Genomic DNA, 13,904 nt, shown 5'->3' on the forward strand with positions numbered 1-13,904 from the left:
CTATATGATGCGCCAAATGTTTTCTATGGGTGAAAGATCTGGACTGCAGGCTGGCCATTTCAGTACTCGGATCCTTCTTCTACGCAGCCATGATGTTGTAATTGATGCAGTATGTGGTCTGGCATTGTCATGTTGGAAAATGCAAGGTCTTCCCTGAAAGAGATGAATATATATTCCCTGAAACTTGGATATACCTTTCAGCATTGATGGTGCCTTTCCAGATGTGTAAGCTGCCCATGCCACACGCACTCATGCAACCCCATACCATCAGAGATGCAGGCTTCTGAACTGAGCGCTGATAACAACTTGGGTTGTCCTTGTCCTCTTTAGTCTGGATGACATGGCGTCCCAGTTTTCCAAAAAGAACTTTAAATTTTGATTCGTCTGACCACAGAACAGTTTTCCACTTTGCCACAGTCCATTTTAAATGAGCCTTGGCCCAGAGAAAATGCCTTCGCTTCTGGATCATGTTTAGATATGGCTTCTTTTTTGACCTATAGAGATTTAGCCGGCAACGGCGAATGGCACGGTGGATTGTGTTCACCGACAATGTTTTCTGGAAGTGTTCCTGAGCCCATGTTGTGATTTCCATTACAGTAGCATTCCTGTATGTGATGCAGTGCCGTCTAAGGGCCCGAAGATCACGGGCATCCAGTATGGTTTTCCGGCCTTGACCCTTACGCACAGAGATTGTTCCAGATTCTCTGAATCTTTGGATGATATTATGCACTGTAGATGATGATAACTTCAAACTCTTTGCAATTTTTCTCTGAGAAACTCCTTTCTGATATTGCTCCACTATTTTTCGCCGCAGCATTGGGGGAATTGGTGATCCTCTGCCCATCTTGACTTCTGAGAGACACTGCCACTCTGAGAGGCTCTTTTTATACCCAATCATGTTGCCAATTGACCTAATAAGTTGCAAATTGGTCCTCCAGCTGTTCCTTATATGTACATTTAACTTTTTCCGGCCTCTTATTGCTACCTGTCCCAACTTTTTTGGAATGTGTAGCTCTCATGAAATCCAAAATGAGCCAATATTTGGCATGACATTTCAAAATGTCTCACTTTCAACATTTGATATGTTATCTATATTCTATTGTGAATAAAATATAAGTTTATGAGATTTGTAAATTATTGCATTCCTTTTTTATTCACAATTTGTACAGTGTCTCAACTTTTTTGGAATTGGGTTTGTAATAATATCATGCTGTAATGTACTGGAGATGCAGTGTCCCACAAATACTGCAGTGCAGAGTCACACCATGTCAAAATATTTTGCGTTGTGGGAGTTAAAAAAGCACAGGTAATGAAAATCAGACGCTCTTTCCCATGGAGGAACAAATGTGACAGCCATTCATTCATAACTGTGTGGGTGAGAGACGTCTCCCACGACTATTCAAATGAACACAGGGGTTTTCAGTATTGCTAGTCTGGAAAAGTCATAACAGATCAAGTGCTTAAACAGCATGTGCCAGAGAGACTTGGAGAATTAAGGGGAAAATGCAACAACAGGAGCTTCTTTTCATAAAATGTTACATTTTCTTCACATAAAACCACTAATTACAAAGTTCTGTGCTGGTCGTTCAAAATGTTTAAAACTGTGGTGTATTAAACTGCACAAGCTAACACTGAAGTGACAACTCTAGGTAATAATGTGAAAAGCATTATATTCGTGATAACTATAGCGATCTTTTTCTGTTTACAATGCTGTCAACAACGCTGCATTATTCTATTGCGCCATCTAGTGTTCACAAAGAAGCCCTAACGTAATCGACTTGGTGTGACTAACTTTTAATTCATGATCTTAGTTTCACTTTTTTACTTTTTATGTTCACCTCACAAGAAAATAGTATTTTTGCTTTGTTGAAATTAATATGTTGTGTAAAAATATCAATCAATATATAAAATAGAAACCTTTGGTATGTTGACCAGTCATTATTTGCAAAAAGATCTATTTTATTTCACATTCAAATCTATTTCAATACAATGAAACCGTAAACAGACAAAAATGAACATTCATATACAGTACATTAACTTCAATAAATAAGCTCTATTATGCTTATGAAAAATAGAAACTATTTCATCCACCATACATATTGCATTGCTTTCTTTCAATGGAAGGTGGTTTCACATATACATTGTCATGTAACATAATGCAACAATTGCACACTCTAAGACATTTTATTTGAATTTCTTGACATTGAAATACCTGACTTTGTTGCACTCCCTTTGAATAAAGGCAAAAACAAGCAAACACCAATTGTCGTGGGGCTTCCTGTAAACCAGTTTTGGGATCTGTGCTAAATATTTACCACAAGTGCACTTCGGTTTCCTCCATTACCCTGTTTTAAGCAGCGCTTGTTGTGTGGATACATATCCCGCACCTCTCTGTTGCACATCAAACGGATTTAAATGAATTCCATGTGCACGGATTGAACTAAGACAGTCTATAAAAGGAGTTTCATTCAGTCCACTGATCTAAATGTCACAGAAGTATCTGTGGCGTCAAAGCCCTCACTGCCGGCAGACGCTACTGTGAAGACTGATATCAAACCATTTGCTGAAATATGTGATGACATGGACTCTGTCACCTCAGTAGGTCCAAACTAACTTCACCGAATGAATATGGAAAAGTGAATATGGTCCCACAGCAAGACACATATTACATTTCTACACCTGCTGTTTGCATTTCTTGCATTCAGTGGGTGGCAGGAGACAAAAATTGCATGAAATTCTCAAAGAAAGAATTTCTCGTTGAGCTTAGCTGTTGTTCTGAATATATATGGTTGTCACTGCAGCTCCAGACAAAAGGCCTCTTTGCTGAGTAAGACATTGTAGCACTTTATCCTGCTTAACAGCTCAATCACTCTCCTCAGTCAAAGGGAACACCAAGTTTAAGTCACAGTCCATCCATCATGGCCAGGAGGTCATCACCCTTGCTGCTGGAACTGGGGGAAGGTTCTCCCGTCTCTCCAAACTCTCCCATGATCTTAGCCAGCTCAGCATTGGTCTGTTTGTCCTGAATTGAACCAGCCAGAGGTATATTGTTACTCCCATGGTCCTCTTTGGCAGTTTAAAGTTAAGACTCAAAACCTTTAGCCTGTCAAAAACCAATTAGACTAGCTGAGAGCTTTGTCTCAGTGTGGGTGGATCACTGGTAATCAGGCATTACAATGTTTTCTGAGGCCAAGGATCAAATAGCATTTTGCTGAAACAACCTAAGTGTATTACTTTACAAGCGTACAAACATTAAGCATTACCTTTGTTGCCTGGATATTAATAACTTCATAAGAAAGCTCATCTGGTCTTGATATCAAAGCTTCCCTGTGGGGATAAGCTGTATTTCAATTTTTGTATGAAATCTCATGCAAAAAACAAACAACATCCATTTCACTGACATGCCAAGCTGCACTTTCATGTTTGAAAATACGAAATCTGTCAAGAACATGGCAGGGTCACATTTTACCCCACAATAAAAAGTAATCAATTATATTTGTATATCCCTTTTTTTATACATATGTACATATATACACACAGACATTTACAAGTTTAAAAGTTTGGGGTCAGTAAAATCTCATGCTCACCAAAGCTACATTTATTTGATCAAAAACACTAATTATTAATAAACTGTAATTATTTTTACAATTTAAAATAACTTGTTTTCATTTTAATATATTTTAAAAGGTGTTTTATCAAAATGTGATGTCAAAGCTGAATTCTCAGCATCATTACTTCAGTCTTCAGTGTCACATGATCCTTCAGAAATCATTCTAATACGCTGATTTGGTGCTCAAGAAACACTTCTTATTATCAATGTTAAAAACATTTGTGCTGCTTAATATTTTTGTGGAAACCATGATACATTTCCCCCCAAGATTCTTTGATGAATAGGAAGTTCAAAAGAACAGCATTTACTTGAAATAGAAATCGTTTGTAAAATTATAAATGTCTTTACTGTCACTTTTGACCATGTGTCCTTGCTGAAAAAAAATACAAATTTCTTTAATAAAAATGTACTGACCCCAAACTATATATTTTTCAATAAAGAGTGTCTAATGAGAATCATTATTGAGAAGAAGAATAATTAAAAGCAAGTAAAATGCCTAGACATATTAAACTAATAGCATGATTTTGTTTTTATTTTGGGGTAAAATACCAACTAGACATGTTTCATTAAGATGCAGCTTTAAATCTATTAGTGACAGTCTAGTCAAACTCCATTTTGACTATAACTCAAATAAAACTCACTCTTCCTCCTCGTCAGTGGCGAAGAGATTAACACGGAAACCGGAGTCAGTGCCGGCTGGTTTCTGCACCTCCAGACCTCCCATTAGTCTAGCAAGCAGGTTTAACTCTTCTTTTGCCAAAGGATTCGGAGTAGTGTTGACCTTCAGGATTGTATGAATTTAGTCAAATATGCATGCTAATTACATTACACATTTTCCTGAATTTTTTTTTACCATTAGTTTTCATGATGCTTTTAATGAACCAACATTCTAAAATATTTTGAATAAGGTTTCAATATATGAAGAGGTTATTTAAAGTGTCCCTATTATGCTTTTTCAGATATTACCTTTCATGTAGTGTGTATTATAGCTGTTTGTGAATGTAAAAGGTCTGCAAAGTTTCAAAGATCAAAGTGCACAATAATTGGAGTTATTGTCTCCCAAAAGAAAGAACTGATTCTAAACCGTCTGAAACGAGTCGTCAGTAATTCCAGTCTTACTTCCTGCACAAATACATAGGTTTGTAGCAAATTTGCAAAATGCCTGCCTATGGTCTTCACTGGCTGCCCGCAAACAACGTCTACTTTGACCCGTCCGCAAACACACTAGTTGTAGCTGAGACTGGAAGAGTTTGGTTTGTGTTGTCGACATATTGAGAAGACGCTGTTTTTCTGATACGGTAAAACCAACGGCATCGTTGTTTGTATCACTGTGTAAACAAGTGCTAAGGAAGCCTCTGGAGCTGAAATTTAGATATGGTAATGGCCGTTTAATTTCCAACAAGCGCTGTAAGTGGTAGACCAATCACATGGTCTACAGACTGGGCCATCTGACCAATCAGAGCAGAGTAATCTCTCAAAAAGGTGGGGTTAGAGAGAGAATCGTTTCAGGCACTGTGAGAAAAGAGGTGATGATGCAATGTATATTATGAGAAAAATAAAGTGTTTTTTGACCTTAGATGCATGTAAACCTATTGCAGGAGACCTCCAAAACAAAATAAGGAACCTTTAAGATAGCATAATAGGGGCACTTTAAAAAGAATATGTAAACAAAAAAGTATAATTAATTTTTAATCTTACCTTGGTGTGCTGTGAGGAGTTTTTGGAGGTTCCAGACATGTGTGTCTCAACAGGGCGGCTCACACTGTACCTGAAAAAACAAACAGACAATTGTACAGCTAATGCTCCAGTGAAAGGCTACTTGTCTCAGGTTTACAGCTAAATTATTCACAAATCAATTAGAGATGACGCTTTGCTACAGATAAAACAGATAAAACATGATGAATTACACCCCTGTATCTGAAGATCCACAGGAGGTGTGAGTCATATGATTCCACTATTGAATATTAGTAGGAATGAGTATTATTAGAAAGTGGTTGATGCTCACATGTTTGTGCCCAGTTTGATGACTCGATCACCATACATTTCAAAAGATCCCTCACGGAAAGCGGCATTGTAATTGCCACCATCGCGGAACTGCATCCTTCTCACCTCCTCACCACTACAGCTAAACATCCTAGGAATTAAACACAGTGATGAAAAAATAATGAATAAATCATTTTAAAGAGCATTTGTTATTAGAAATTATCTAATACTAATAGAAAACTTTAATAATTATTTTATACATGCTGTTTTATGACCTTATATTAATTGAGACGTAATGCAAAATTAAAAAAAAAAAAAAACTTTAAAAGTTAATTTCTCTCATCACAGATGAGATGAGTAACAGCACATGGTGGTTAAAAGAAATGGTGACCAGTTTCAATAACTGGTCATATTATACATATTATGAATTCATAAAGCTAAAATTTTGATGTTGATAAAAAAATAGTTCATGGACATCATGTTATATGTCAGCTATCCCTAAGCACTATTAGAATAAGTGCTTTCAGTCACAGTCTAAACACAAACCCTGCTATACTTAGAAAAGCTCTCTTATATGCCCAAGTCTCTTGTTAATGCAATTATCTATAAACCCTCACTGTCAGACTCTGTCTGGTGATTTCAGAGCAAACATATGCACAACTTCAGCAATAAATTTAGAGGCTATTTATTTATAATGTTCAAATCAAATCAAATCCTGCCATTCTCAGCCGTTTTAGATGCTTTGGTCACATCAATACTGGAAAATATGTGTTTTTTGTTAGGGGCGCTGCATTAACCCTTTTCAGCTAACCTCATGAGTCCTGGGGTGTGCGTCCCATACGGAACAGGGCCTGATGTGGGGAGGACGAATCGTCCGTTGGAGTTCTGTACTTTGTCTTTCAGGAAAATTGATACCTAAAAAACAAGATTCATATCATGTTTAAATATTTTGGCTTTGTCAAAATTATTATTTTCTGCACCTTTATAAACATGACCATTGGTTAATTCTCAGATTGGGTTTTCCTGAATATTCTGTATTCATTTACATAAATCAAAATAGAGAAAAGACTTACTCTTATATGCATATCTTGAAAGAAGATGAGGAGTGTTTGTCTAATTAGTTGAAACTCTCCACCAGATAACGGGGTATATATCTAAGAGTTACAAGCAAAAGAATAAGACAATGACAGCAAAATAATTGCACAATCATAATAATAGTAACAACATTATATATTATTATTATATACCTAACAATGGAAAAAAATATTATTATAATATTAAATTAACAGTTATTAACAATGAAAAAATTATTTATTACATTCAATAATTTGAAAAAAAATCTTAAAATGTATCATTCTGAGCAGTAGTGCCTTTACACAGAGATTGAAGAGACTGTACTACCTCTATGAGTTGTTTGTTTGTTTCATCCACTTGGCTGAGGATGCTGGGAGTGTCTTTCACAAAGTCCCTGATGGCATCCATATGGTTGAAGGACACAAGGAGGATATCTTTAGGGCGAGGACACAGCAGGACTTGATACTTGAATGCCATCGTCATCAAGTCATAGAGCTGTGCATGGGAAAAGCAAAATAAAGGAGCCATTACATATTTCATCATATTACACACCAGAGGGAGCCATTTATCATTATTGCGCTTATTAAAACATACTAATAATTATACATAAAAGAGATTATTATTAAATATAAAAGAGAATTTTAAAGTAAAGATCAACATAAAATAATACAGGTGAACAGAACTAAAAAAAAACTGTTCATAAGAACTGATTTGTTTACTAAGAATACAGAGAGTTTTGTAGAAAGTTCTCTCTAGGAAAATATGCAAGAATTACACCAATAAAAATAAAGCAAACAATCTGTTCTCAGAATGACAATGCATCCTTGACTTTAGATTTCACCTTGTCCATACTAGCTTGGTTGAGTCTCATGATGGAGGCGTGAGCCAGTCGGTCAAACACCGTCCTGAGGGCCTTCTTGGAGTACAGCTCTTGTGGCTTGAACAGCTCCTCCAGGAACTTCTTATTGAACATGGTGGTAATGATATCATTCATAACTACCACAACACAAACACAAAGACAGTGAGGCAATGAGTCAAAAGCAATTCTGTGCAAATATGAAGCTGAAAACACAATGCAGTCTGTACTGTAGAAAGCTATTTTGCCAAGAAAGATAGATAAACAAAAATAATAGGCTATAAATCAATATTGGCAGATGTTTTCACAGAGAAGCAAGCTGAAAATTGTCATCACATGTTGAATGAGGAAAACACAAATGCTGGGAACATATACTGCCACATGGAGGACTTCATTTATATCTCAGTACTAAAAATAACTGTATTTGCTTCCTGAATCTTTGGGGTTCTTTAATTTTACAATGGTGTATTTCTCACGCGAAAACATTCAAAATGTGAAATTACAATTAAAGTAGCACAAAACCCCCATCTCCCTCTACACAGCAAGTGCCTATGAGAGCTGGCATGTGCACACGCACACTACTTTGCTCTATGGCCAGCGGCAAAGCAAGCAGAATGTTAACAATACCTCTTTTTCTGTCCTCCTCTAGCCAATCTGCTACAGTGGCTACAAAGATTGCAAATCAAAAAGGACATATTTAAAATGATCCTTTAAGGAAGTTAACTAAATAGCAGGTTCGGCATCAGCTACATGTATATACATCACATCTACAAGCTACAAGAAACTTATTCACACTGTTTTGTGACCTCTGTGGCCCACTTTGATACCAAAGGCCAATGTCGGCACAACTACAAAGTTCATTAACAATATTTCAGAATGCAAATAAGAGAGGAAACCCTGACACAGGAACGTACATTAGACAGGAAACCATGATACAGGCAAGCTCTTGAGCAAATGTAATTAAGCCACAGTGTTGCATGCAACAGAAGTAACGGTGAACAAACGCATAGTCCAACTGACATCTCATTTTTTATAAGCTTAAAACATACAAACTTCATCATCTCCATTATCAAAACTTCTTGTGAACATTTTTGATTTTTAGATATTAATATATAGCGAGAAGCAAAAAATATGTATAGTATATTTTGATTAATATTATTTTATTAATTTAATACACATTATTTTTTTGTAAAATGTTTTGTCAGAAAAGTGTAATATTTGTTTTCTAATGCAATGACGATCACATTTTTGGGGAGGCCACTGCATTTTTCCATTTTTGATTAAAATGTCTGTAAAGGCACAATATGTAAATTTTCGCCGTTAGAGGTTGCCTATTCAAAACAAAGGCGTAGCTTGATGACGTCAAGATTGAGCATAGAATCATGGGAGATGTCGTCTTCAGAATCTGACGGGCAGAAAACATGTTCATGGATGAGATCATTACTGTAGTATGTACTGTAGTACTGTTACTGTATTATGAAGCAGAACAGGGCCGAGTGCTGTGGGAGCTGAACGAGGCCGCTGGAGCGATTGCTAACCCCTTATTTACACTGCACGCTTCTGTAGCGCGTTACCGTGCGTTCACACCGCCGGCGAGCTCCGGCGAAAGCGGCGCAGCTAGTCTTGGACGGTAAGAGCGTCGAGGAGAGTTGAAGTCAGGTCAACTTTATGGTAATGAGCTATGACGCGGTTCAGCGGCAACCAATCGGAATGTAGAGGTCCTCGCTTGAGAGGATTCAGATTGGTTGCCACAACTTGTCATTTACTTTGACCCTCCTGCCAGCGGCGGACTGAACGCACAGTACAGCGTTGTTGGCAGGGCAGCCAAGGCGAATTTTGACGCTCTCGCCAGCGGCGGTGTGAACGCACAGTTATGGCTCCGGCGCGGCCACCGGAGTCGATCGCGGCCACTCTAGTCAATGCTTGTGTTTACAACAGCCACGTCATGGTGTGTTTCAGATAGGTAAAGATAGGTGCTAAGTCTATTTTTGACGGATGCCGCGTCCAAGCCGCGCAGCTCAAATAAATAAAGTCAAACAAAATAAAGTCAAAATAATCACCCTGTGTAGACTCCTGCTCATATTTCACATCACTAGGAGGCCAGAAATTGACGACAAGGGATTCAAAGTTGAAAAACTTTAAAACCTTTTATCCTTGTTAAGGTTATCCTTTTAAGTATAATAACTTCGCATGTAGGCTACAGCAAAATAAAGTATGGCATAGCAATAAACACAGTTAAACTGGACAAAATATAACCATTTAGCCGTGAAAAACACACACAAAAAAACAAGTAAAACAACGTCGGACAGGCAAATTACGTGGTCTCGTGAATCCAGCCACTTCGCTTCTGAAATGCTCCTGGTGTGAGCATTAAAGGATGGAACAAAACCGTAATATGCTGCAGACATGTGCAGTGTAAATAAGGGGTAAAGAGAGACGAGCGCGACACACGGCTCGAGAGCAGCGGAACTTTTATTATGCCACAGCCCGCTTCTTCCGGTCAAGTGTATGTGGGGTAACGAAATGCTGTTTTATCATATTAGATACATTTGTGTGTTGAAAATTATGTTATAATGTTACTCTGTGCATCCGCTCGGTGGCTGCTATGAGACACTTGTTACACACTGCAGTAAGCTAGATCGATATTAGAATATCATATTAATATAATCAAGAAAATGAGATTCAAACAATAAGACTAAACGTGTTGAGCTATATAACAATGATTAGTTTTCTGTCTATAAATGTATCCAAACAGTTGTTCCCTTGTCTAATAAAAGATAGCCTATAATATATTAAAGCGTCTTTGGTGTTTCCATGGTTTCTACAAAATAAAACCGGAAATCGAGGGTAACACAGGTATGATGTCATTGATAGGCGACGCACAGACACGGTCCGTGTCCTGGTTAAAATTGCTTATTTCTCTAGATTTAAACATTCTTGGAAACATCTGGGATAATGTAAGTACACAAATCAACAAAAAAATATAACATTGTTCTAGTGGTTTTTGGATATTTGAATCCAAAAATCTTACATATTGTGCCTTTAAATAATGTCGTCTACAAGGGATGGCATAACAATGCAAAAATTACGTTTCTTGCATGTAACTGAACTGGGATCACTGTATTCAGATACACGGGCTAACTGGCTAATTATGTACAGCAATAGCAGAAGATCAGACAGCTCCTTTCCTTTAGAAAGATCACAAATAATGATAATAAATACAACGTTTATATCATAATCTGGGTCTCCAGAACAGACTTGCTTTATCAACTCCCTGGCATATTAGCTGCCATCTACCTTTCTTCGCTTTATCTGCTGGGATATTCTGAGCCCGCAGGCGCTGATCCAGGATGTACAGCATTTCTCCACCCAGATTAATGAAGAGAAGAGGCAGCGTTCGCGTCGACATCCCCTCTGGAGATGGATCAAGAGCAGCTAGTATCGGTAAGCAATCACTGGTTGTCAATAAAAAGCCGCGATCTGCGATCTGTGTGTCTATATCTGAAGATCCTACAGAATAAATAAGCGTCTGTAAGCCCTCTCTCGGTTGCCAGGTCACCGCCAACAACAGCCAATCAGAGGCGCCCGTACTGCTGCGCGATGATGACGCAATACGTCTTGCTATGAAAAGCAGGTAGTACAGTAAACATTTTTGTACATTTATGTAATTTATGTATTGACGTGAAGGTAGATATATAATTTGTATGGTTGTTTGCTAAGCAAAAAAAGTATTAGAATCAACAGCAAGCGAAAATAAATAAACGTGAAAAGATGGTGTTGTTTTTTTTTTTTTTTATTTCATATGAATAGACGATTCCACTGTCCTGTTTGAGGTGAATATTAAATATGACAAACAGCTCCTGTACAGTACAGTAACATATTAATGCTGCAGTTTGGCACATTTTGAGCATTACAGCAAAATTGTCAGCACATACAATGCAATAATGAATGCTGCAAGTATTACAGTCTTAAATTCACACAAATTCAAGACTTAACTGCAGTAATATAACACACTTTACTTTCATTACTAAGTAAACAGTATTGGTCATCTTTTATTTTCCAAAGAATGTATGTTTACGGATTCTATCATGGATTTAATTCTCCTGCCTTATATTATACTTAGGCGATTTGGACTTAAGGTATGATTATTGATTAATTAATGAATTAATGTTGATTTTGTTGAATTTGAATGCTTTCAAAAATATAAAAGTTTTAAAACTGAAACAGTAAAGGAGTCTAAGTCTCTCCATTCCTGATACGGATTTCTCTGGCCATTCGACATGTTTCAAATAGTCCACAGCAACAGGCCATCAAAGCATCATTGCATATTGTGCCCTGCAGGGAAAAATAAAGAATGGCATTGTGAAATACGTACAAGTGGAGACAATAATAAATGCATGGATAAGAATTCTTAAAATACAATATGGGAAATCTGATTCTCAGTTTTTAGTATACCTGTATTCCATAGGTCAGTCGCATGTGTGTCCTCATTGCAGCCATTCCTCCAGGTACACACGCGAGACATACATTCTCACCATACTTGTTTGCTGTGTAACAGCTGAGAGCTAGTGGACAGATACAGCCAAGAGCACCTAGACAGTGGAGAAAAACAGACAAGATCATGCATTTTATGTTAACAATGTGCCACTGATAAAAGCAGTAAAGTGACTAAACCTGTGTTCTCATTGGCTAAATATTAAACCACAGCTAAAATATACATAAAATCTTTTTGAAGTTCAGGTTGCATATAATTTGGATGGTTTGCTAACTGATCTCAGAACTTACAGACAAGTAGGTCACTGCAGCAAGAACAAAGACCAGTGCTCCATTCTCCAGTCTGCACATTTGTACCATAAGAGCCGGCACCAGGCTGAGTGATGACTGGGTTTGACATGTCTATCAAAATGACGAGCAGTCCAGCAAGGAAGCCGAGAAAATAGCTTGAGATGTTTTCGTCCTAGGTGATTTGTAAAAAGAATGACAAATTTATATCTATCAACTGTTAGACAAAATGTGACCCTGGACCACAAAACCAGTCAGTCAATTAATAAGTCAATAAATAAGCTTTCCATTGATGTATGGTTTGTTAGGACAATATTTGACCAAGATACAACTATTTGAAAATCTGGAATCTGAGGGTGCAAAAAAATAAATAAAAAAAATAAATAAATAAAAAAATAAAAATATTGAGAAAATCGCCTTTAAATTTGTCCAAATGAAGTCCTTAGCAATGCATATCCACTCACAAAAATATTTTTTTTATATATTTATATTAGGAAATTTACAAAATATCTTCATGGAATATTATCTTTACTTACGATCCTAATGATTTTTGGCATAAAAGAAAGATTTATAATTTTAACCCATACAATGTATTGTTGGCTATTGCTACAAATATATCCGTGCAACTTTTGACTGGTTTTGTGGTCCAGGGCCACAAGTAACACTTCCTAATTACTAATTAAACACCATTTTAGAACGAAAAACATTTCATAACATTTTCCATTTTTGGGTGATTTGTGCTATTTAAAAGATAGTTCACCATGCACAAGATGAAAATTCTGTCATTATTTACCCACCCCGTTATTTCTTTTGTGTAACACAGCATGTTTATAATTTTTCCAAACAATGAAAGTCAATACTACTTTAGACCCCATTGACTTTCATTGTATGAGCAAAAACAATTGAAACACTCCTCGAATTATCTTTAAAAGTCTTTAAAAGTTTTTAAACAGACTTTTCTTGTCTATATCCAACCAATATTAAACAAATAAAATAAAATCATTTGGCTGATTATAACGTGATTCAAGAAACTAATAGCTTTGAGTTTAAGGCTATAGAAATCTTTTTGTTACTTTAAATGCGTAGAAATGTTCTATAATATAAAGTAGTAGTCAACGACAAAAAAGTACCTCGTGTTCTTTCGAGCCTCTTGATCAGCTTGCAGCTGAAAAGGAAGTTGTGACACAAACCAACACACCGCGCTTGCTACTCTCGTATGCATCGCTTCCGATTAACGCATTTAAGTTTTACACCAAGCAGATCACAGGGGGAGGTCTGAGTTGTAATAGGAAATGTGACCTACAAGAATTCTTAACAATCAATGGATAATCTCACACGAGTAAAGGATTGATAGTTTGACCTCAGATCATGCACCTGATGCATCATGCATTTCTTGTAAAATTATCAAGTTCAAGGAACTGAGAGCAGCCAAACCATTTGCACTAGCCGCACAACCACAATGCATCAGTCTTTCATATGACAGGTCTTCATCAGCTGCTGATCCAAAACTCCTGAGTGTGTGAAACTAATATGTCATCAAAGTATTTCTATGAAGTTTTTCTGATATAATCATCAGTACTTTGAGGAATGAAAACCAAC

At 36.9% G+C, this 13,904-nt stretch overlaps 1 protein-coding gene across 1 annotated transcript; it reads right to left on the minus strand.

The window, feature by feature from the left end:
* Positions 1-1,938: 1,938 nt before the first annotated feature.
* oscp1b (organic solute carrier partner 1b) lies at positions 1,939-11,746 on the minus strand. Its single transcript, XM_051865856.1, has 10 exons — positions 10,821-11,746; positions 7,509-7,663; positions 6,995-7,162; positions 6,667-6,747; positions 6,405-6,508; positions 5,616-5,744; positions 5,309-5,378; positions 4,252-4,391; positions 3,264-3,327; positions 1,939-3,022 (listed from the first exon to the last, which is right to left on the minus strand). Exons 1-10 carry the CDS (start codon positions 10,930-10,932, stop codon positions 2,903-2,905), a joined length of 1,143 nt encoding a protein of 380 aa, XP_051721816.1. The 5' UTR covers positions 10,933-11,746; the 3' UTR covers positions 1,939-2,902.
* Between the last annotated feature and the right edge of the window lie 2,158 nt (positions 11,747-13,904).

This window comes from Ctenopharyngodon idella, chromosome 16 (assembly GCF_019924925.1).
Source record: "Ctenopharyngodon idella isolate HZGC_01 chromosome 16, HZGC01, whole genome shotgun sequence".
NCBI classification, from domain to species: Eukaryota; Metazoa; Chordata; class Actinopteri; order Cypriniformes; family Xenocyprididae; genus Ctenopharyngodon; species Ctenopharyngodon idella.

Bases quoted from the DNA above. Each gene is read 5' to 3' on its own strand.
- oscp1b (XM_051865856.1), bottom strand. From the start codon at position 10,932: ATGTCGACGCGAACGCTGCCTCTTCTCTTCATTAATCTGGGTGGAGAA. The intron at 6,748-6,994 runs GTAGTACAGTCT...TGTAACTCTTAG, and splicing joins CAAACAAACAACTCATAGAG to ATATATACCCCGTTATCTGG. The intron at 5,379-5,615 runs GTGAGCATCAAC...TTGTTTTTTCAG, and splicing joins ATCAAACTGGGCACAAACAT to GTACAGTGTGAGCCGCCCTG.